Raw genomic sequence first — 23,609 nt, 5'->3', positions numbered from 1 at the left:
TTCCGCGGCTTGGCTGCCGGCGGGGCTCGGTCCCTGGCAGGGGAGCAGGTCGCAGGGCCGGGGGGGGGCGAGGGGCCGCCCCGCTCGGCTCAGAGCAGGGGCGTTTGTTTGAACAGCTCCAGAGCAAAAAGCAGGGGAAGAAAGTTTGGGCTGGGAGCGTGGTTTTTTCCCCAGACGTCAGCACAAGGCGGAACAGGGGCTGGGGTGGGAGCCGGACTCAGGGCAGCCGTGATATTTTTTCCCCCCTTTATTTAAAAAAAATTATAATTATTTTAATTTTTTCTCTTTTTTTTTTTTTTTTTTTTTTGGTGGGGGGGTGGGTGGGGAAGGGGAAGGGGGCCGGGGAGCGGCCCGGCACCTCGGGCTGGGCTGCGGGCTGGGGGTGGGAGCCATGGACTCGGCGCCAGCCTTTGCCATGGACAAGCCGTTCGCCCCCGGCGCCGTGCGCGGCCCGGAGCCGCCCGAAAACGCTCAAAGCCGGAAAAACTTCAGCGTGAGCCACCTCCTCGACCTGGAGGAGGTGGCGGCCGGTATGAACGGGACTCCCGCGGCCGGTCCCCCGCCCGCCGGTGGCGGCAAGGCCATCCCGGAGCCGTCGGGAGGCAGCAGCGGCAGCGAGGCAGCGCCCCAGGACGGTGAGTCCCGCCGGGCCGGGATGGGCTCCCCACGATGGGGCAGCTTTGGGGATGGGGTGTCCCCGCCGTGTTCCCCTGCCGAGGGGAGGGTACCCCGGACAAAGGGGGTCGGTGTCCCCCCGCGGCGGGGTGGGGAGAGCTGGGGGATCGGGAGGAGGTGAGCGGCGAGGTGCCGACCCCCCGACGGCTGGGCCAGAGGGACCCCGCACCGTGAGAAAGGGACCCCGCACCCGGGACAGAGGGCACAGGGACCCCGCACCCGGGACAGGGGTCACAGGGACCCCGCACCCGGGACAGAGAGCAGAGGGACCCCGCAGGGGCATAGGGACCCCGCCCCCTGGCCAGCACCGGAGGTGTCGGGTCAGGGACCCTCCCGGGAAATCGGTCCGTGTCGGGGCTGCGCGGCCTGTGGGGTCCCCATGTCCCCCGGGGCTCCCGGTCTCGGTTTCCGGGCGCGGGGAGCGAGGCCGGCCCGGCGGGGCCGCGGGGACCGGGACACAGCGGGGACGGGTCCAGTTCCGGCGGCCGCAGCTGCGCGACTCCGGCATCAGCGGGGACAGAGCCGGGGCTGGGACAGGAGAGCGGGACCGAGCCGGGACGCGGCTTCATGGCGCTCGGTCCTGGCCGGAGGCGCGCTTTTAACGGGACGATCCCGCTCGCATCCCTCCCTCCGCTCCGCTCCGCCGCTCCCGGGCATCCCCGCTCCGGTCCTGGGCCGGGGGTGAGGAGGGTTCGCCCCATTCCTGTGGCAAAGCCGCAGTGCCGGGGCAGCCGACGGCCCCCGGAGCCCCCGGGAGCCGGGTGTCCCCTCGGGACACAGAAGTGACAGAGGGGAGTCAGAGCCCTGCCATGCCCAGTGCCCGGGCCCGGTGTCCTCCCCGAGGGGTGGCATTCCCCAAAACTGTCCTGGCTGGACTGTGCTACCCCACGTTTATTTCCTACAGCCCTGGGGTGCTGACAGCCCTGCCGAGGTGCTCAGCCCACCCGGGAATCCGTACTGCTGAAGGGGCTCAGTGCCTTCAATCCCCCCCGGTGCTCTCTCTGTCCCCTCCCGTGGCTCCTACACTGCGTGCAGGTCTGAAGCATCTTTCTCCAGCCCGCAGCTCATTCCCTGCACAACCTCCTCCCTTCATGGAGCAGCCCCACTGAGCCCCCAGCCTGCCTCTGCTCACGCTGCTGTGGGCTGGGCGCTGCTTTTTGGGGTGTATCTGGTGTTTTCAGCATTATTTTCCACCCTCCCTCCCTTTCCCTTGGGTTTTGTTTGTACTTTCAGCAGTGCTATGGGGCTGTGGGGAAGGATTCTCCTGCCTGTGGGTCTGTGGAGGGACAGTATTCCTTGTGGGATCAGCCCAGCTTTGGGAAACCCAGCCCAGTCTCACAGGGCTGTTTGCAAAGCAGCAGAGAAACAATTGCCCTGCTGGGCTCCTAATGCACCCAGAGAACCCAGTGTGGACCCAGCGTGATACAAAATCAGAGTGAGGCTGCACGATCACCACAAGCCTGTTCTTCACCCTAAAAGCCCCCACCTCTCAGGCAGGGGCCCTGGGGTTTGCTCTGCAGATCCCAGCAGTGCTGGCCCATGTGAGATATTTCCCATTAGTACCTGTTCTGGCAAGCTTGCATGGATGGAGACACCATCAGCCTCTGGGATGCTCTGACATGCTGACCAGCAGTTGAAGCATTTCTGATGTTGAAAAATACCTGTGAATTGAGAGCAGTGGGCAAGAAAAGAACAAGGAAACAGAGACAAGACCCTGTGTGCACGCAAAGCTGGACCTTTGAGACCCTTACCTGCTGCCACTGCCTTAACTGGGATGCCATTTCCTAAATTGAGATGGGGAGATCTGAAATACCAGACAAATGTCCTGCCTTTGTGAGCATCAGCCTTTTGCTCCAGATCAGCGATGACAGCAAAGGAACTTCTACTGGTAACCTTATCTCTTACTAGTATCCTGAAATAAAACAGCCTCTTGGAGCTGGCTCTCATCTTCCTCTTCACCATCGTGGGGTTTTCCTGCCAGAGGCAGGTTTGGAGCCCCACAGTTGGTGGCAGAGGGTTTGTTGTGACACAAGTGGCCACGGTACCCCTGCATCTCTCTGCAGGATGTGGCCCTGAGCTCCAGCCAGGAGCCCTCGGGGTCTCTGTGCTGCTGGGTTGGAGGAAGAGCAGTCCTGAACCCGCTGTGAAGCTGTGGGACCCCTGCACCAGACAGGGCTCACCAGGATCTGCGTTGGCAGAGTTGGCACAAGGACACTTTAGGCAGCCCCAGGCTGTGCCCAGCAGGCTGTGACCTCAACAGAACCCCCTCCCCTTGCCCAGGGAAGCTGCAGCGAGAGGTTTCTATTACTGAGGTTGGCACAGCCAGAGAGGCTCAGAGCAGAAGTTTATTCTCTGCAGAAGGGGATTCAGCCCCTCCTGACCTCACTCCCTCCCTGCTGGGGAGGGTGGCTGGAGGCAGCCCTGTGTCCAGGGCCCTTGGCACACCTCCCCTCCAGGAGCCCCTTGCAGGGCTGGCACATCCCTTCCCACTGGCACTTTGGAGGCTTTTGGGGACCAAAGCCATGCCCAGCTCCCTCTCCAGCCAGGGGTTGCTCAGCTCCTGCCTTGGCCACAGCCCCAAACTGCCCTGAGTGTGCCCAGAGCATCCTCCTGGGACGACGAATACAAATATCTGTGTAACACATTGCCCTCATGACACCCAAAAATCAGAAATCCCACAGGCCAGACAAGAGCAAGGAAAAGTCAACAGGGTGGTGAGAGCTCATTCACACCCTCATCTTCATCTTCATTCTCCCCTGGAGTGGTGCAACAGCCTCCCATGGAAAACCTTCGGCACAACTTCTGAGGTCTTGAAAGCTTGTTCACCTCCTTTCATTAGACTAACAAATAATGTGTAACGCGAAACATCTGTTAACAACAGCCCTTAATGTTCTCAAGATGATAAAGCAGGAGGGTAATTTTAGCCAGCAAGCCTTGACTGATGGCTTTTCAAACAATGAACTTACTTTTGGTGCCGCCTGGGGATGGGAGAGGGAGTCGTGCACTGGCTCCGGCACTGCTTTGGGGCTGAAAACTCAGAAAGAGTCACTTTTGTCACACAGCTGAGCTGTGGCCCCTCCAAGGGGGTTTTTTGGCATGGGGCAGCCATGCATTGACCATTTATTCGTCTACAGCCACTGGGACCTGGCAGTGGGATGGGGAGGTGGGGTGGCCCCTGGACATCCCATTTTCAGAACAGTGCCTGGAGCCCCTTCCTCATCCCCTGGGACCCTCTGACCTGTTCTGGGGCTGTGAGGGTGCTGAGCAAAGCAGTGATGCAGGAGAGGAGAGAAGAAGCAGCACCTAAAGGGGCAGAGGGCATTAAGATGTTGTTACAACTAATTGGCTTTAATTATGTAAACCAGAGCAGCTGAAAGGGGAGAGGTGAGGCAGGAAGGGACAGGGACCTGGTATCAGAGGGGAAAAGGGACTTAGTGCTGGATTTAGTGGTGGCTGATTGCCCCAGGTAGCCCCAAACACCCCCCAGTGCTTGGGTACCTTCCTTGAGGCAGAGCCATCCCAGCTGATGTCCCTGTGGTGTCCCAGTCCAGCAGGGACTGTGCTGGCCCTGGCTCACAGGACAAGGTTTGGCTGTGCTGCCTTCCCAAACACCACTTGTCCCCATCAGCCATGGGCACAGCTCGGGGACACCTTGGCCTCTGTGGCTGTGCTGGCAACAGGCAGCTCTGTAACACCAGGGCCAGGATGTGCCTTTGGGGACATCTGTGCACAGAGATGGCTCAGCCACACCTAAACCCAGTGTCATTACCTCCTGGCTGATCCCCTGTGCCTGGCTCAGTGAGACTGGGCCATGGGCACAGGGACACAGCTGAGACCCCCCTGCCCTGTAACCCCAGACCCACCAGACCTCTCTCTCCAGCACCCATCTGCTTCCCACAGCCCCAGAACTGCTGGCAGCCTCCAGGTGCTGTGCTGGGAGGCTTTCCCTGGTTTCTGGGTGCCAGACCAGGGACAGGCAGTGTGCAGGGACCCCGACACAGCCCCTGTGGAGGGGAGGAGGCTTTGGGAATTGTCTATGGATGTGGCTCAGCTCTCCGAGGAGAGGTCCCTGCTGCTCAGGGTGGCACCACCGTGCTGGCCATGGCACGTGGGATGGGGTTGGGATACACTGGAGGGGGCAGCAGGGCTGGGGTGCAGCATTTACAGCACCCATCACCCCTCACTGCTCCCCAAAACAGCCCCAGCTGGGGGGGCCTGGCTGCCCTCCCAGACTGGCAGATCTCCTGCAGGGCCCTTGCTGGGGACAGTCCCTGTTGGCAGAGCTGGGCACGGTGGCATCTGAGCAGAGGGGGAGGTGAATCCTCTCTGTCCTTGTAAGGCCAGCCCAGATGGGTGGGTGGCACCAGGACAGGAGCCCTCCTTGCTCTCAGTGACCAGACATCACCCTCCCTGTCCCCAGCACCTGCCTGGGGCACCCCCCCCTGCCTGGTGCTGGGGACAGGGAGGGTGATGTCTGTCACCCCCCCCGCCCCTCGCCTGGGGGGCTCTGAGGGCTGCAGACCTCAGGACAGGGGGCTTTTCCCCAAGTGCTCTTGGGGCTGCTGGAGCAGGATGGCCCCAGGGGAGGGCACAGTGCTTGTCCAGTGTGTGGTGCTGGCAGGTCCCCAGGGCAGCCTCCAGCAGCAATTAGTCAGTAAGCACCAATTAATCTGTGCAGGAGCCCCCCACCCTGGCCACCTCCCAGGCCTCCACATTTGTTTTTGCTCACTGTGAGGATGGATGGATGGATGGATGGATGGATGGATGGATGGATGGATGGATGGATGGATGGATGGATGGATGGATGGATGGATGGATGGATGGATGGATGGATGGATGGATGGATGGATGGATGGATGGATGGATGGATGGATGGATGGATGGATGGATGGGGAGTCTGACAGGTCCCAGCTCATGCAGGGGTTTCCAGCCACTCTCAGGGAGCCCAGCATATCCCAGTCAGGAAAAAGGGGCTGTGGAGAGGGACCCATGCTGTACACCCCAGGCTGATGCAGGGGACAGGGGACAGCCCCACCTGCAGTGTTCTGCAGTCAGGCTTCCCCTCCCTAACTGTGACACCCTCACTGTGGTTCTTGTCCTGCCCACGGTCCCCTGCCCTGGACAAGAGGAAAGTGATTCCTCAAGTCTCATCTACCCAGAAGCTGCTGTGGGGTGGCAGTGCTGCTTTCCCATGGCACAGGCAGGATAAGGGGCTGAGTGGGGTCAGCACCCTGCAGAAGCAGCCAGAGCAGCACAAACCACTGCCAGGCACAGGCAGGGCTGGGGTCACAGCTGGAAGAGACCCCAGGTCTTATGGAGCTCCTGGCCTGGGGTCCACCCTGGTACCACCTCTCTGTGCTTCACACTGAAGGGTGACACACCCTCACTGTCCCACTCCTCCCCCAGTGACATCCACTCCCCCTCTTGCTCCTCCCGCGGTGACATTGAGTCACCATCCTGCTCTTCCCTGTGCCCTGGGCTGCTGTCAGGCTCCTACTGACACCAGGGCTCTGATTTGGGGAAAATTTGCCCCGAGATGAGCTGAGCACCCCCACCTGTGCTCCAGGCTCCCCCCGCCCCAGCTCGGGGGGCTCTGGGCTGGAGAGAGGCCCCAGGAAGTTGCCCTGCCCACGCTGAGTCCTCCCCAGGGCACAGGCAAACACATACCAGCACGTTCCTGCAGCCTTGCAGGGCTCTGCAGGGTCCCCACACGTGCTCACTGCTGTGCTGGGAGAGCTGCTGCCAGAGGATAAAGGGAAAAACCCAAACTCAGGACTTGGGGAGATGGGAACCCTCTGGCTGGGGGAGCCCAAGAGCTGGAGCAGCCTTGGCTGGGCCAGGAAAATCACTTTTCTCCCTGACTTCTCATTGCTGGGATTTTTCTCTGCTCAGCACCCCCAGTGAGCTGGGTTTTGGCAGGCATTGCTGTGGGGGATGCTCCTTCTGAAACACTTTCCAGCAGGGAGAATCATGGTATGACAGTGTCCAGGGGGGCACTGGAGGGGTCCTGCGTGTTGTGGGGACACAAGGCTTTGCCCCACTCCCCTGGCAGACCTGGCAGCACCCACTGATGTGCTTTAGTCCCCAGCAGTAGCTAAGACACCCCCTGACACATCCATGCCCAGCCCAGGAGGGTGCTGGGGTGCAGGGACACCTTGCCTGTCCTCCCTGGGCTGTTGTGTCTCACTCGACCAGGAACAGCTCAGTGCAAGACGATTTCCCCTCTCTTTTGGGCTGTTATTTCAGGGAATGGGGCTGATTCACAGGAAAAATATGAAATTTCAACTCTGTGCAGCCAAGATGGGTGAATTTCAACGAATCAGCATTTTAAGAGAGCCTGGGCGTGTGTCTGTAGCTGGGAGGCTGATGAAATGATTTGGGGCTTTGAGGCTGTGTGCTAGAAACCCTCCTCCCTCCCAGGGAGTGGGGCTGATCACCCCTTCACCCAAGGCTGATTTCCTCCAGCCAGGGGGAATTCTCTCCCCAGAGCTGTCAAATCATTGAGCTGAAGGAATGAGTTTGAAGCAGGAGGTGCTTTAGGATTGGTGTCCCCACACTGACACCTCATTCCCTCCCTGCAGCATGAGCAGAAGCTGGAGGGAGTTATCATTCCAGGATGGAATCCCTGAGCCAGGGAACTGGGTCAGAGCATCCTTTAAAATGCTGGGGCAGTGGGTTATGGCTGGGCTGAGCAAGGATTTAGACCAGGCTTAATGCAGATCAGGTTGTTCCTGGCTGGAAAAAGCAGCTGGGAACAGAGTGGAAGTGTGGTGGGCAGAGGCAGCCACCCCCTGCCCGGCCTTGGTGATGCGCAGAAGGGTCAGGGAGGATGGGAACAGCAAAGTTTTGGGGAGAAAGGCCTGATTTGAGGTTTTCCAATGTCTGTTGACCAGGACTGCCCCAAAACTACCAAACTACTTGTTTTTCACTGCACAACCCTAAATTTCCGAGAATTAACACAAAAATTCCTCCCCTCGCCCTCGAGGCATTCCCGATATTTGCCTTTGCCCGAGGGACACATGACCGCGGGCGATGTTTTCCAGCCTTCCCACGGCTGACAAACGCGCTCTCCGTGCTCAGCATCCCTCAGCAGAGCCTCGCTGCCCCGGCAGAGCCAGCCCCGGCCCCGGGACCTGCTGGGGCAGCCCCGCACCCCCGGGCAGCCCCGTCCGGCAGCCCCCGGTCCTCACGCGAGGAAATACAGGCTAAATGCGATGCTGATGTGGCAGGAATTGGGGGGAATTGCTCCAGCTTGTGAGGGAGTGAAGCCATCTCGGGGACATTGGGGGTCCCCTCTGCCCCCTCGTCCCCAGCAACCGCAGGGTGCGCGGTGCGGGTGCGAGCGGCAGCTCGGAGGGTGTTAATTGAGCAGGAGGGATAATGAGGCTGCGGTGCTGCTCTTTCCTGCGGGTCTGGGGGGAAAACAGCCCCTGGGAGGCTGGGCAGGGCTGGGGGGACAGTTCAGGTCCCGGGGGATGCCGGGCGGGCTGGGAGCCTTCAGAGAGCGGCAGCGCCAGCCGCCGGCCCCCTCCCCTTCCCTCCTCATCCCCCTTTGAGTGCATATAATAAAGCAGCTTTTCAGCTGCGGCTGCAGTGATAGATCAGGAAGAATTGTATGAGTCTATTAAAGTCTGTGTGTCTCTGAATGGAGACTGTGGCTAAGCCAGGCGCCAGGCTCGCGCATTGAACCAGATGTGGAGAGGCGCCATCCTTTCCAGCCACTGAATCCGAGAGGCTGCAGGCTTCACACGCAAGGAAACTGGAGTGCACATGGCAGGGGAGCCGGGGGAGCGGCGGGGAGCACATGGCAGCGGGCCCTGGGGAGGGGGCACAGCCCACAGCTCCCCGCAGGCTCCGCAGCCCGGCCGGGGCAGCGCTGGCACCGGAACCGGGGGGTTCGGACGCCTGAGCCAGCCCGGGCTGGGCAGGGCATCCAGGGGGAGCTGTGAGAGCCTGGGGCTGCTCAGGGCATTGCAGTGTGTGTTTGGAGGGGCTGCTCTGCACCCCAAAATGGGCAGGGGGTCGGCATTGTGCCAGGTCATGCAGGGCTTGGCTGGGGTGGGATGGAGATTGTGCTGCCCCCCAAACTGTGCAGGGCAATGCCAGGTGTGTGTGCTGGGGTTACACAGCACCCCAAACTGTGCAGGGCAATGCCAGGTGTGTGTGCTGGGGTTACACAGCACCCCAAACTGTTCAGGCTGTTGCAGAGGGAGGTATGTGGCCCTGAGCCATTCAGGGGAATCACACTGTACTCCGGTGGTCCTGCAGGTGTTGTCACGTGGGGGGAGTTGTGTTGCACCCTAGGATGCACACGGGACACTGCCAGGGCTGTCAGGGGTGACTTGGGGGTGGCAGTAGCTGTGATGGGGCAGGGGAGCACTTAGGGGACCCCAGGCACAGCACTGGGGTGCAAAGGGCCTTGTCCTGCAGCAGCACAGCTGAGGGGGGCACAGGATGGTCATGGGCAGCTGACCTGTCCCCAAAGCCACTGTGCTCCATAGAAAAGACTAAAATGGAAGGACAGAGGGAGGGCAGGAAAGACAGACAGATGCCATCCTGCTGGGAACAGCTGTGGCTGGCAGCTCATGGGGCTGGTGAACCCATGGATCCCTTGTCCCCAGCAAAGGTGTGAAGCAGAGTCTGTGCAGGGGACACAGGTGACATGGGGATGGTGACAATACAGGGCTGGGCTGGGCTTGGGCTGGGGCAGCTGCCACGCTCCTTCCTCACCAGTTTCACTTTCTCATCTGGGCTGGCCACATGGCTGTAATTTGGGGGTTGTAAATACCTCAGGGGAATTTTTAAATTTAAAAAAAAAAAACTGTTTTCATTTAAATTAAAAGACACTCAAGCATTTCTATTAGTATTAGAGGTTTATAAAACTTAAAACAAATGTTGAAACTAAACTACCAGGCAACGTCCACTTCTGGAAGCCCTCTGCTTGTTTGACAGGACCCAGTTACCCCTTGGGCAGTGAGTTTTAATTCTGTATGAGAGTGTCAGGGTGCCCAGTGTGGCAGGAGGGTCTCCTTGGGGACCGGGAGGGGATGAAGGCTTGGAGGGATGAGGGTGAGGTCTCAGTTCTGCTGACCTTTGTAGGAGCAGGAGCCTGATGTTCCTGTGTCCATCCTGTCACCCCCATGGGTGATCCTGTCCCCACTGTCCCCACTGTCCCCACTGCCCCTGCCATCCCTGCTGTGAAGGTTCTGCTGTAACCTGGAAACAGTTAACCAGGCTGGGTTAAAAAAAAAAAAAAATAAGATACGAGCCACTTATTAAAATGAATGTTTTACAATAAATTTGGCGAGAGGCCACCGACCTCAAATGCAAACCAGACCGGAGGACAGCGGTGCTGCTGCTGGCAGAGGCTCTGGGACGCCTGTGTGTGCAGGGACCCCTGGAGCAGGGCTGGGATGGGCTTCCAGGGCTGGGATGGGCTGCCAGGTCTGGGATGGGCTCCCAGGGGTGCTCACACCCGTCCCACACCCCGGACAGACACTCTGGGGTCCACAGCTGGTGGCTGTGGAATGGGCTCTCAGCAGGTGCTGCTGCTCACTGATCCAATGGGTGCTCAGGGATTTGCTGGGTGTGAAAAACACCCTTTTGGCCTCAAAAAAGAAAAGGGACTTGGGGCAGTGGCAGTGGGCAGCAGGAAGGGACAGCATGGGAATTCTCATCATTCCCCCTCATCCTTGCCTGCCTTCTTCCCCCCCTTGGCAGTGACCCTGATGCAATGGGGTCTCTGCTTTAACCTTGTGGGGCTGGTGTTGGGTTTCAGTGCCAGATGCCACTGGGGCTGGCTTGCTTGGGCTTTTGCCTATTAAATTTCAAAAAAACACCTTTTTGGGGGGGCTGGGGAGGAGAGGAAGGCTGGGATCACCATGCCAGGGGTCCCTGGCTGGGAGCCAGCCCTCCACACAACGTTTCTGCTATGCAGCCCCGGCTGATTTAGTTTTATTTTTCAAACACTGAGCAAAAGTCCCCTGGAGCTCTCAACACCATGATGGCCTGAGGCACTCCCCCTCCCCTTCCAGCCCCCAGGAAAACTCACTTTGCAGTTAAATCCAGGATTTTGGTAGTTCTTTGTGAGGTGGGTGCTATCCTGGGCCAATGCTTGCACAAGTCTCATTAGTGTTAATTAATTACACATCTGTGCCCTGTTGGGAAACCAGGTAACCTGTTACATCACATGTGGGCAATATTGGCACCTCTGTGGCTGTGTCCTGGAGGCAACAAATGGTGCCCGGAAGGTCTGCAGGATGGGAAGGGAAGCAGCATCTGCTGTGCTCAGCCCTGATGGAGGGCAGCAGGGTCCAGCCTCTGTCCCACCATCCATCCCACTCTCCAGTGCCTGTGGGGAGCCACCGTGGCTGTTCCCTCTGCCCAGACCCCTCGCTGTGGAGCCTGGGGCTGACCCAAATCCCAGTATTTTGGCCACAGGGTCAGGGCTGGCTGTTTCCTTGAGCCACAGATTCACACATCTGTGAGCCACCACCGCTGTTCTAACGAGCTGGCAAAGAGGGGAGGCTGCATCCCCGAGGGGCAGCGTCCCCAGGAGCACCCCAGGGTGCTGCAGTGGTGTGAGGTGCAAGAGAGCCCAAGCACTGCTCTCATCCCAGCCCAGGAAGGGCTCCTGGCAGGGAGATGAAAGCAAGTGAATGTCTCCTTGCCGGGAAGGCTCCTGGCTGGTGCTGCCTGGGGGAGAGCCAGCGCCTTTTGTTGGTCCCTGGGCCTCCACCGTGGGGTTGGCAAATTCACAGGAGAACAAAATGAGAATTCCTGCTCCCCCGTTGGTCGGTGCTGCTCGGAACTTGGCTTGGATCAGTCAAACCCACCACGCTGTCTTTTCCTGAGGCACTTGGCTTTGCTGGGAGGGCTTTGGCTCCTGCTACCCCCAGCCCTGCAGCCACAAACATCCTCCTGAGGAACCCTTTGGTCTGACACAGCCTCTCAGAGCATCCCTGCATGAAGCCAGGAGCACCCATCCCAACATCTGTCCTGCCTCCCCCTCTCCCTCTCTGGCATTTGCTGGTACCCCCAGACCGGCACCACTGTGAATGAGGTTTTGGAGGCTCTGTGTGATCCCAGCCCCAGTTAAGAAAAGGGGGACCCCAGAGGAGCTGTGAACCCCTCTGAGTTGCACGTTCCCCTGCCAGGAGCAGGGAAGATGCCAGACCCTGCCAGATCCTGACCTCTCAAAGCCACTGTACCCAGCAAATCCGTGCAGACCGTGGGCTTTCCAGGAGCCTTTCCTCCACACCATGCCATTCCTCGAGGGGCAATTTGGGTACTCGTTGTGGAGCAGCAGCCCAGCTTTGCCCCAGCTCAGCTCCTCCGCAGCTCCCTCCCCTTGGAGCACTGACACAATGGAGGCAGTGGTGGCTCTGGAGCCGGGACAGCCCATTGTGTCGGGCTCCTGTGAACCCACGGGATGCTCCTGGCAGCTCCCGAAAGCCCTGAGCCAGGCTGGGTCACCCCACGCTGGCACAGCCCTGGGAGGGAACATTTCTCTTGCAGAGCGCCGAGCCCAGGGGATGCGCGGGCGCTCCGGTCCGGGCTGGCTGCCCTGGGCCGGTGCCACCGCCGGGGCACAGCCAGGCAGTCTGAGCCCTGCGGCCCCACAATGGCCCCACGACGGCCCCACAATGGCCCCACAATGGCCCCACAATGGCCCCACTCCAGCTCCCGGGGTGCAGGAGCCGGGCGGCTGGGGAAGCACAGCCAGAGGCTCGGCCGGTGCCGCGCTGGGCGCCGGCGCTGTCGCAGCTCCCGGGGCTGTCTCTGGAGCTGTCAGGGGGTGCTGGGGGTGCCAGGCTCTGCGGTCTGCATTGGGGCTGGGGCCAGGAGTGAGCCTGGCAGCAGGATGTGTCCCTGCCACCTTCCCCAAAGGTCTGTCACAGGCAGTTCCCATTCCAGGTACAAGGTGGGTGATGGCACCGACTCTCCCAGATCCCTGGGAGAGTGGACAGGAATTTCTTGTGCTGCTCAGCCTACTTCTCTTACTCCCACCAGGGCTTTGTGGCCAAAGATGTTCCCCAGCCCCTTCCTGAGGCTTGACAGCATCCCACCAACCCTGCCTCCTCCTTCAGGGAATGTGGCTGCAATTAATTCATTAAATGCTTCCGCTGACGCAGGAGCTGGCTGTGCCAAAACGCCGTTCCTGGGGCCTGGCCTCAGCTGGGTGAGCCCCTGCTGGGCTGTGCAGGAGCCTCTGGCATGGTGGGAAGTGCTGGGAATGTTCAGGGGCTCCTGAGCACTCAGGCTTTGCCTGCAGCCCTGTAGATTTCAGCAGCTTTCAACTTCCAGGGCACCCTCTCTAAATCACAGCACAAGACTTGGCTGGTTGGTTCCTCACCTGACGTCTCTAGCATCTGCTTCCCTTCTTCATTCTTTTCATAATCTTCCTCCTTCCCCACGGTGACTTCCTGATCTTCCCCCTCTTGTGCACCTGGATTTTGCAGCACTGCTGCCCTGGCTCCAGAGCCAACTGGAGAGCCAGCTCCGAATCCACTCACAGCTCTCAGCAGTGAATTTGGTGGCTCACTCTGGCCTGGATCCATCCCTAAGGGAAGCAGTGTCTCATGACACTCATGGGGATCTTCCTGTTCATAATCTTTCTTTTCCCAGTACCCATCTAAGCATCATGTTCCCAATGCATTTGCTGCACTAATAATGAGCTGAAAAAAGGATTCAGTGCCACCACTGGGTGACCAGCATGGGCAGGGACATCCCCACTGGGATGCAGGGATGCTGCTGGCTCAGCCAGGACCATCCTGGATTGTTCTGGCTTTTAGCTGGACTTGCTGTGATGGGTGCTCAGACACCACACACCATTCAGGGGTGCAAGGGGAAAACCTTCTGGGTTCTGGGGGTGCAGGCTGTCTATAGAGCATCCCTGGGGCTGCAGCACTGCTGGGCAGGATCTTCCCAAAAATTGTGTGTCTGTGTGGCTGGGGGCAGCAAGCTGTGGTGCTGGGTGGTTTCTGGCTGGTGCAGAGGCAGCTCTATAACCATAAAACAGGCTGCTGCTGCCTGTCAGTGAGCACAGGCTAAGGCCCCCCCGGGACAGCCTTGGCCTCTTTCTTGGTGCAGGCTTTTGCTGCTCCTTTTTAACAGAGACACTTTTCCCCCAGCAAAACTGGCAGCCTGTAAAAACGTGTCAGCGTTTCAGTTTTTTCACAATTAATGAGGTGAAACATCCTCGGAAACATTTCGCTGTAATGTTTCTCCAGTAGCTGGGACTTGCCCCTCTCTTAAATTTTTCATGTACGCCACTTGAGCCGAGAAAGTTTCCTTCGGACTCAGCACATTTGGACCCCCCCAGCTTCAACCTCCCCCCAGAGCCTTCAGCATTCCCGGGCTCTTTGCGAGGCTGGGCTGGGCTGGAGTGGGACAGGGAGGGGCAGTGGGTGAGGATGAGGAGGTGGGAGCCTTCTCCCAGCAGTGGGAGCCTGGGGAGGGGCTGACAGCCCTTGTTCCCCCGGGATACCCTGTCCCCCATATCCCTGGCTGTTCCCAGGATGGGTTTGGACCTCACAGCATCACGCCAAGTAAAGCTGGGGCTGGCATCCTGAGGGCAGGGCTTGGTGGCCCCAAAATCATCTCCCCTGGTACTGGGGTGAAGCAGTGCAGAAAATGGGAGTTTCACCGATGTGATTTTGCCCCCAGGCTGGTGCTGTGCTGCTCCTGTGCACCCAGGCTGGGCTCGTGGGTGGGTGCAGGAAAGGCACCGTACCTGGGTGACCCAGCACATGTGGAGGGGCAGGTTCCTGGCTGCTTCTCAGCCCCACAGGCTCTCCAGGGTGATTTGGGGAGATTAAAGACCTGTTGTGGTGTAGGCATCTCCCACCATCCCTACTGCAACAAACCCTGTGCTTCCTGTGCCCATGAGCAGGGACAAGTGCCCAGCTTCCCTTTGGCCTCTGGAGCATCCCTCCTGCTATATCACCTCCCTGCAAAGTCCTGGTAAAACCCCCCTGGGCTCCCAGGCTGCTCCCAACTGCATCCCAAGGTAGGGGAGTGTTGGAAGTGGCTGCTGGAAAGAGGGGCCCCCTGCACTTGGCAGCCCGTGCACCCCCAAATCCCACCTTGGCTTCAGGTGTCTCAGCTGAAGGCTGTGGAACAGGACGGAGCTGGAGAGGGCACACACCATGGAGGGGCAATTCCCAAACCCCAGAGCTCTGCTCCAGCTCTCTGCAGTCCGAGGGGAAACGCTCCCTCCCCATGGCATGATTTAGAGGAGAAGTTAAACAATTGCACATGAAGCTCTGGCAGACGTCATGGCCGGAGCTCTCCTCGCTCCCCCGAGTGCGTGAAGGGATGGAGGGAGTGCACATGTTTACCGAGAGAGACCATGGGAGAAACGAAAGACATTGTTTTTCCAAAGGATTTCTTGGCTGTAAAAGACCTCCACCACCCTGCGGCTTCCCTGATGAAGGCCCAGCGTTAATTTGTTAAATCCACATCAAGTGCCCAGAGAACCCGTTGTTTATTTTTGCTAATTCAGCCGGCCGAGATCAAATTGGGGTTTTATTTGTTAAGGATAAACCTTAATTAATAAAAGCTATTTATTTGGCTAGAGCCGGCCGCAGCCTGAGGGTCAGATATGCCACGATCATTATTTCAAGTAAAACAAACCCAAAATGTCTCTCAACAGTTTGAAAAACGTAGAAACTTAGAGGGCTGAATTTATTTGTCTTAGGAAGAATTTACAGCTAATTCCCTCCAGGCTATTTCAACCCTTAAATTATACCCAAGAAGAAAAAAGGAGGAAAAAAATGTCATTCCAGGCGTAGTAGGGAAGTAAATGGTACAGCAGATTTGATCATTTTGGGGGGGGGGAGTGTGAAAAATTTAAAGCTTAAAGGGTCTTTGGCAAACTGCTCGCAAATAAATGGAACGTGTGAAATAATTTAATGACAGAAAACGTTTCAGGGCCGTGGGGGCTGCGGTGCAGTGGAAAATAAAACACGTTGGAGGAGATGTAGCCTGGGCTTACTTGCATGAGAAGGTTGAACTTGCTGCCTTCTGACCTGAAAAATGGGGGTGTTTGCACCCCAAAGCCAAGTGGTAGGGTTGGAGTCAGGAAAACTTGTCCCAGGATGTGGTGGTACTGGCAGGGAGTGGGGTTTGCAGCATCCCCTGGGGAAGAGACAGGCTGGCAGCTGGCTGAAGTGACCATCTGGGGTAGCAGGGGTGGTGCTGGGCAAACACCACTCTCTGGAGGAGTATTTTGCAAATAAAACCCCCAAGCTGGGTGTCCAAAGGGGAGACTGAGCATGGCTGGCAGTACAGCCGATCATCCCTGAAAGACATCCCAGGGGAGGATCCCTGCCTGTGTTTCCAGGGTCAGGCAGGTGAGCTGCTGGGATTGTGGGAGCTGGTTGATCTGGATCACAGCTGCTCTGGGGCCATTTACTGTGCACTAATGGAGCTCTTGGTCAAACCCAAAGCCTTGGTGGAAATCCAGTGAAAATTACCTCTTTGCAGTGCTCAACAGCAGCTGTGGGAGGTTGGGGGCCCTGCCAGTGTAAGGGCAAGCCCAGCACCAAGGCTGAGACTGCTCAGTCCTTCCTGTGGAAAACTAATGGAAGCACAGAGGGAAAAGGCAAGAGTGGGAGAACGGGCTTGGTTGGTGCCCAGCTGAACCAGCAGAGCTCTGACCTGGGGGTGGTGCTGCCTTTGCTCCCAGGTTTTCCCTGTGGCACAGTCCAGGCTTGCCAGCATTGGTGTTCCCACAGGGAGAAGGGTTTTGGGGTGGCTCCCAGCACCCCAAAACCCTGGCATGGCATCTGTAGGACACAGAGCTGTCCCCAGGCTCTCTGCAGCTCTCAGGCAGCACTGCCTGGGGCAGGACAGCCCAAAGAGGAGGCTGGAGGTTACCCAGGCCACATCCAGCACCCCAAAACTCATCCACATCATGGGTGAAAAGTCTCCTGTCTCTCCTGGGGCAATTTGAGGCTTTTTTGTGATGCACATTGGGCCCATCCTGCTCTGTGCAAAGCCCCTGTGCCTCCCTCTCCCCATCCTCCCCCGCATGTCATCTTTCGTTACTCAGTAACGTTATCCCCCCTGTTTTCCCCCTTTCCCTGCATTTCTTTTCCTTTCAGCGGAAATTGTAATCAGTGGAAGATAAATACAGGGAAGGTGGCTGGGGGGAAGGCTCAGGAGCCCCTCTGACCTCAGGACTGGCCAACCAAACTGGTCCCTTCAGCCCAAATGAACCCCCAAATTATACCTGACAAAGGCAAGGGTTTGGCTGTCTCCATAGCCTCCCCAAGCACTGCTTTGGGATGGAACAATGATGGTGGGAAGCTGTTTTAACTTTGTGCAATTACAAACTCTTATTCCTAGGAGCCCATCGGGCTGGGGAACTGGTTTCCAATTCCTCCATCAAGGTGTCAGCAGGTCTGGTTAAATCCAAGTCCCACTGAATGCAGTGAGAGGACAGGGTGTCTTCAGGGGATCCAACTCATCCCCCTTCCCATTCCTTCTCTGATGCCACAGAGAACTGAGCCATGCTCATTTTTGGGAAGCTGATTTGGGGTTATTAAAGCATCTCTGACAGAGGAGATCCAGCCTAACTGTACACTGTAAACCTGTTGGACACTCACCACCACAATTAGAGTGCCATTTGTCTGGTCCCACAAGCCTGCAATGCCTGAGCTAATGAGAAAAGATGTTGAGGCATTACCAAGACTCATCCCTAGGCAGAGAAGAGGATCCAGGCAGGCACTCCATGTGTGGAGCTGCCATGGAGAGATGGGCTGGAAAAGGTGTGGAAGGTCCCTCCATTAAAGGCAGAGATAGGGGCTGAACCAAATGCCCCAAAACCAGCATGGCCCAGGGTTTGCAGTTCTCCAAAACCCAGGAACAGCTGGTGCTCGGACACATCCTGATCCACCTCCAGCCCTAAACCTTGATCCCAGCATGACTGCCAGCCCCATATGGGAAGCACTCAGCACCACTTGTCTCCTGCAGCTGTTTAGCTCTTCTTTCTGTGGGTTTGGGGAGATAAAGGCCAGCCAGAAATATGGCCAGATCCTACAGAACTGGATTGAGAGTTCATTTTAAAAAACTTTCCTCCTCCTCCTTTCTTTCAGCCAAATTAAAGTGGGCAAGGGAGATCAACACTATGGAAAAGTCCTATAGCCAGGTTTAAATTGAGGGTGAAGCCAAAGGGGGGTTATAAATTTTATTAATACATTTCCCAGGGTTCTGTTGAAATAATTGCCAGTTTGGTGAGGGGCAGTGGGTGCCCTTGTGACCAGACCTTTTGAACCAAGCCCTGATCTACCATTTCCCCAGAAGCCCTGTGGCATGGTCATAAACCCACAAGGAAACCTCTCACCCTGTTACATCCTGTAGCTCTTTCCCAGCCTGATGGTTCCCATTTCAGTCCCAAGCTCCCAGAAAACTCAGGGACAACCATGGCTGGACTTTATGTATTTTAATCCAGCAGCTCGTTAGCTCGCTGGAGGAAAACAGGACCAAAAAAGGAGTTTAACTAAAAGGGGCAACTGGAAAGCAGAAGACTGGCAGAACATTTGAAGCTGCAGGAGGAAGTGCTGGAGGGAATTCTGAGAATTTTATTTGTGAGCCTTTAGACACAATTGGTGGTGAAGGGCAGCCCATGGTTCCCTGGCTGAGGAAAGGGTCTCAAACCCACACATCTTTCAGGCACTGTCCATTGTGTCTTCACCCAACCAAGAAGATAATTTCCAAAATACAAGATCACAGATTGTTGATGGTCAACCAGGGCCAAGTTGCACCTACAGCACAATTAAAGACCCAGAGAAATGCCAGTGGCTGCAGAGAGGCCCTGGGAGAATGGTGTAGTTGGGAACACAGGGGTCCGAGGGACTTGATGAAAAACTTGCTGTTGGACATTTCATGGCTTGAATTATTCAGAGTTAAGGTGCAAGAAGGTTTTTCTGGCCTTAAAGATCTTGGAAGTTTCCTCATGCTCAACAGCTTGATGGTGTCTTGAAACAGCAGAGTTAATATCCCTTCCAGTAGATTTTGTTTGTTGCTCAAGCATTATCTGAAAATGCTGGACTTACTAAATAGGTATCACAATCAATATTGTTAGCAAGTATTTAATTTGTGTGCATACTCAGGGAGTGGTGAGTTCTGCCACCCTGGCCTCTGCAGTGATACAGAGCAGAAAGCCCCAACATACCCCTGCCATGAATCAGAATGTCATAAAATTATTAACATTTCAAATAATTCCAGAATGCTTTCCCACCAGTAGGTACAGATTGGATCCAGATGCTTTATGAACAGAAAGAACCATTAACCAGCACCTCCACAAGGGAGAACGACCGCGAGTCGTGCTCCCCACGAAGCCTTTGCAGGAGCTGACTGGGTGTCTCGGAAAAAGGCTTCACAAAATTGCCCAAACCTTATGATATTAGTGACAAAGAGGAGATTAATCTCAGCCTGGCTGACAGCCCAAGATCAATACTGAGAAACCAGACTACACCCTCAGCTTCATGTTTCCATGAGCCAGCAAAGCCAGAAATAAACACTGCGGAGGCTGAGCCCTGCGAGACGCGGTGCCGCTCGCTCTGAGCTCCGAGGAGCGGGGTTGGAGGAGCAGATGCTTGGCTGCTGTCCTGTGTCACCTTGGGGACATGCCACAGCTGAGGCCTCAGGGGGTGCTGGAGGTGGGAGCTGAGACCCCAATCTCTGGGGTGTTTTGGTGCTGGATTTTCATCACCATTTGTGAAAGCTTGACTTGAAATCTTAGCAAGAGCTGAGCTCCAGTTTGGATCAAGTGCAGCCCCAGAATACACTGAGACAGATATTCAAAATCAGGCCAGCATGGTTTAGCCAGACTGAAACCATCACAGGCCTTGGTAAATTTTGGGGTTAACCCTAAGCTCCAGCAGGTCCCAAAATAGGTTTTGATACTCATGGATATCACAGGGTTGCACATATCCCCACAGAGTCCCAGGTGCCTGGAGGGAGCATGGCTGGCACAGAGCAGGACACTGCAGACCCCCAGGAGGGCTTGGGCTTGGCTGGGTCATGGGATCACACACGGGTCTGGCTCTCATGTGGCTTCTGTGCCTTCCCCACAGGAGAGAGCCTGAGCCCAAGCTGCGGGGCAGCCAAGAGGAAGAAGAAGCAGAGGAGGAACCGCACCACCTTCAACAGCAGCCAGCTGCAGGCTCTGGAGAGGGTCTTTGAGAGGACGCACTACCCCGACGCCTTCGTGCGGGAGGAGCTGGCCAGAAGGGTCAACCTCAGCGAGGCCAGAGTCCAGGTGAGCACAGGTTTGTGTGGGAGACAACACCTCTGCCTTGCCCCAGGCAGGAGCAGGGACTGTCCCCTCCCTTGTTTCATCCTGCACATCACCATGACCCATAGGACAGGTGGTTGGGACATCCCTGTTCACACTGGGTCCCCTCTGACCACCTTTCCCCCCCACCTTTCCACCTTTCCACCTTTCCACCTTTCTCCCCCACCTTCCCCCATCACAGGTGTGGTTTCAGAACCGGAGGGCCAAGTTCCGGCGTAACGAGAGGGCGATGCTGGCCAACAGATCAGCATCACTGCTCAAATCCTACAGCCAGGAAGCAGCCATTGAGCAGCCCATGGCACCACGACCCACTGCACTGACCCCTGAGTATCTCTCGTGGACCAGCACCTCCCCGTACAGGTAGGTGGAGGCTCTGGAGGAGCTGGGGAGGAGGTGGCCAGGGGTAGGGCTGCGTAGAGGCTGCTCCACTGCCCCAGGAATGCAGCCCTGTGCCACTGCTGGGGATTTGGGGAGTTTTATGTGGCCGAAAGGAGCTCATCTGACTTGGCATTGGAATAATTTAAACTCTGTCTGAGCATCCACTGCCCAACACTGAGCAGGCTTCCCTGACTCCTTGTATTTTGGGGCTAGACCAGGCACCCTGGTCCTCGCAAGGGATTTGCTTGGCCTGTGGCTGACCCTTCCCACATCTCGGCACAGGAGGTGGCACGGGTCCCTTCTGGTTCCCAGCTGTTCGTGTTCAGCCATCACATCCAAAAGCACAAAGCAGGGCCTCCTGGTGCATAGTTTGAGGGGTTCCCACATCCATCCAAGCCCATAAAAATGCTGAAGCCTTGGCTGTTCTTGTGAGAGATCTCCAACAGGGAGCAGCCAGCCTGGCCTGGGAAGCCAGCAGGACCACAGAGGGCATGGGGTCTTCTCCATGGGCCATTCCTCATTCCTCCCTGCTCCCTCCCCAGCACTGTGCCCTCCTACAGCTCCAGCGGGACCGCAACGCCCACCCAAGGGGTGAACATGGCCAACAGCATCGCCAGCCTGCGCCTCAAGGCCAAAGAGTTCAGCCTCCATCAGAACCAGGTGCCGACCGTGAACTGAGCAGGGCAAAGCCCATCCCGTGGCCTCCTCCAGGATACAGCGTGGAGCTCCTGTGCCAGGTCCAGGACAAATCCGCCGCCTGCCCAGCATACATGCCACTCATCCAATGTCTCAGCATCTTCTCTCCTCTTCCCTTGCCTTCTGAAGGTAGAGTCAGTCCCAGGCCGAAGTGGCACATAATTATAGCCACATATGGAGCGAACTTGGTTAGAAACTTGCTTTTCCACACACCCTTATAATAACGGCTATATATACACACATACCCCCCACACGCTCTTTGAGGACAAACAGACTTGCCAAGGGAACAAGAATTTGCTTCCAAACATGGAAGGATCTTGGACTATTGGATTTGACCAATTTGGGTATCTTGCCCAGAGAGCCAAAGAGTTCTTGGGTCTTCTCCTCCCGCAGGGACACTGTGGGAGGATCACTGGCCCCCCTTTCCGCCAGGCTGTGACTTGCGGCGCTCAACTGTGTGTGCCAAAGCTGATCCATGTGTTCATTTCTTTGTGTGACCCCAGCCACAGTGTGGGGTTTGGGACTTCCCAAAGTTTGGAACTTTGGGAAGCTGATGGCTCACCCATGCCATGGCCAGTCTCAGCCAGCCCTCTGCACTGTGCTTCCTGCATTTAGGAGCTGCCCATGCTGATGGCACCAGGCTTTGTCCCTTCCCAGAGGGGCAAGCAGAGCTGCAGCACCTCAACAGACCCTCCTGGAGCCTGAGAGCTCTCCCGTGAGCTGGGGATGCATCGCCAATCCCCAAGCAGGCACCACTGCCCTGTCTCGGTGGATCTGCCAGCGATTCTGCAGAGCCCCAGGTCATTGAACAGTCCCAGGGAATGAGAAAATTGGAAAAAGCTGTTGGGTTTCAGCTGAGTAGGCGGCTCCCAGCGCTTCGTGCCAACGAAGGCTTCGCCTTCCGGAGGCACAGCCTCCCCGTCGGCAGCTCCGCAGATGTGCTCGGGGCTCTGGGGCCTGCAGCTCCATGGGGGGAGGCTTTTTTGGTTTTGCAGAAAGGAAATGGTTTCCCCCTCATTCCACCCTGCTGTGCAGCCTAATGAGGTTCCAAGGTGGGACGTGCAGGGGATGGACATGGGGTGGGCAGCCTGGCCCTAAGCCATGGGGCTGAGCTGTGGAGAGACGCAGCCTCCACCTTCCCCTGCCAGTTCCACAGCTGGGGTGGTGGAGGTGTGGTGTCCTTGTGGAAAAGCCCACTGGAAACCAGATCACTCTTTCCACCCACTGGAAAGAGCCACCAGCCAAGCATGGGGACACCACCAGCTCAGAGGGGTGGCCTGGGCAGAGAAGACACAGCCCTACTTCCCTAGAAGGGGTTGGTTTGGGGGCTGCAGCAACAGATCTGAGGACAAGTAGAGCAGTTGCTGAGGTGCCTCCTCCAGGTAAACATCCTCTGGTTGGTGACACCGAGGCTGAAAGTGCCACAGCTACAAAGTGCCCACCTGAGTCCCTAGAGCTCCCAGGAGCATCCTCTCCCACTCCCACTGGGGCTATCACTGCAGCTGCATGTGGGACCCAGGGCCATCAGCTGCACCCCAGGCAATGCCAGCACGGGGGGACTCACCCAGCACCCAGAGCTGGAGACCTGATAGGAGAACCATCTCCTCTGCCTGGGGGTGAACCAGCCCCTCCATCCTGTCTCCAGCCCCTGCCTTCTCTGCTCTACAGTTGGGAACAGCTATGTTCTCCTCCTCAAGCTTGGCAGGCAGGGAGAGGGCACAGCCTGACTGACCCTGCCCACCTCCTCCAGAGTCACCCTAAATACCCACCCTCTGCCCCCATCCGTATTTCCAGGGCTGGTATCCCTCCTATCTGTCATGCCAGCTCCCCACACTGCACAGAGACCTGCCAAGCCAGGGGGAAGAGGGATCCACTGTGGATCAAATCATCCATGCTGAGAAACACCACTGGGGCAGGAGGAGGGGGCCAGGGGGGTCCTATTCCCATGGAAAGCACAGGGCTCTTTTTTCAGTTATACAAGATGAAACCACAGGGATATAAATGTCGCTGCCTCTTTGAGAACATTAATGAAAATAAACCCATTTAATAGTTTGCAGATGCTGTTTCTGTAAACCTAAAAAAAGCAGGGAATAAATATTTCTTCACTAAATATCTATATGTATATATATATTTGAAAACATTTGCTCCTAATCTTAGGGCCCCTCCTTTGCTGTGCTTTTGGCAGCTTATCACAGCTTGTCAGTCAATGCTGAACTCACCAAGAAGAGATACAAATTGCACCCATGGAGGGGTAGCAGGACCGAGGGATTATTGTAATCTAAGCTCTCTCTCGCTCTTTCTATTTGTACATTTCAATGACTTGTAACAAGATCCATGGTGGATTTGGTTTTTTTCTTCTGCATGTCAGTGTTTTGGAAATTTTTGTAAGGTTTTTGTAAAAACAACTCTTGTGAAATAATGGAGGAATAAATATTTTACTGAGTAGAGACGTGTCAGTGCATGTGATAGGGACCTGAGTCTCCCATCACCAGCCTCTGTGGTTTCCCCACCTGGCCTGGACAAGCAGCCTGGGCAGAAATTGAATTAAGAGGCA

The 23,609-nt window shown here is 56.9% G+C and overlaps 1 protein-coding gene across 2 annotated transcripts; it reads left to right on the top strand.

The window, feature by feature from the left end:
* Window positions 1–344: 344 nt before the first annotated feature.
* PRRX2 (paired related homeobox 2) lies at window positions 345–21,047 on the top strand. Of its 2 annotated transcripts, none has more exons than XM_050980947.1 (4): window positions 345–635; window positions 19,761–19,945; window positions 20,163–20,341; window positions 20,920–21,047. In XM_050980947.1, the coding sequence occupies exons 1-4, from the start codon at window positions 392–394 to the stop codon at window positions 21,035–21,037; spliced, it is 726 nt and encodes a 241-aa protein (XP_050836904.1). In that variant the 5' UTR covers window positions 345–391; the 3' UTR covers window positions 21,038–21,047. The 2 variants fall into 2 exon arrangements, with proteins under 2 accessions (XP_050836904.1, XP_050836903.1); XM_050980946.1 differs by having other exon boundaries at window positions 20,902–21,047.
* The last annotated feature ends 2,562 nt before the right edge of the window (window positions 21,048–23,609 follow it).

Source organism: Serinus canaria, chromosome 17 (genome assembly GCF_022539315.1).
Source record: "Serinus canaria isolate serCan28SL12 chromosome 17, serCan2020, whole genome shotgun sequence".
Lineage (NCBI taxonomy): Eukaryota > Metazoa > Chordata > Aves > Passeriformes > Fringillidae > Serinus > Serinus canaria.
Note: the sequence above shows the minus strand (reverse complement) of the source record. Positions and strands in the feature narration are given on the sequence as shown.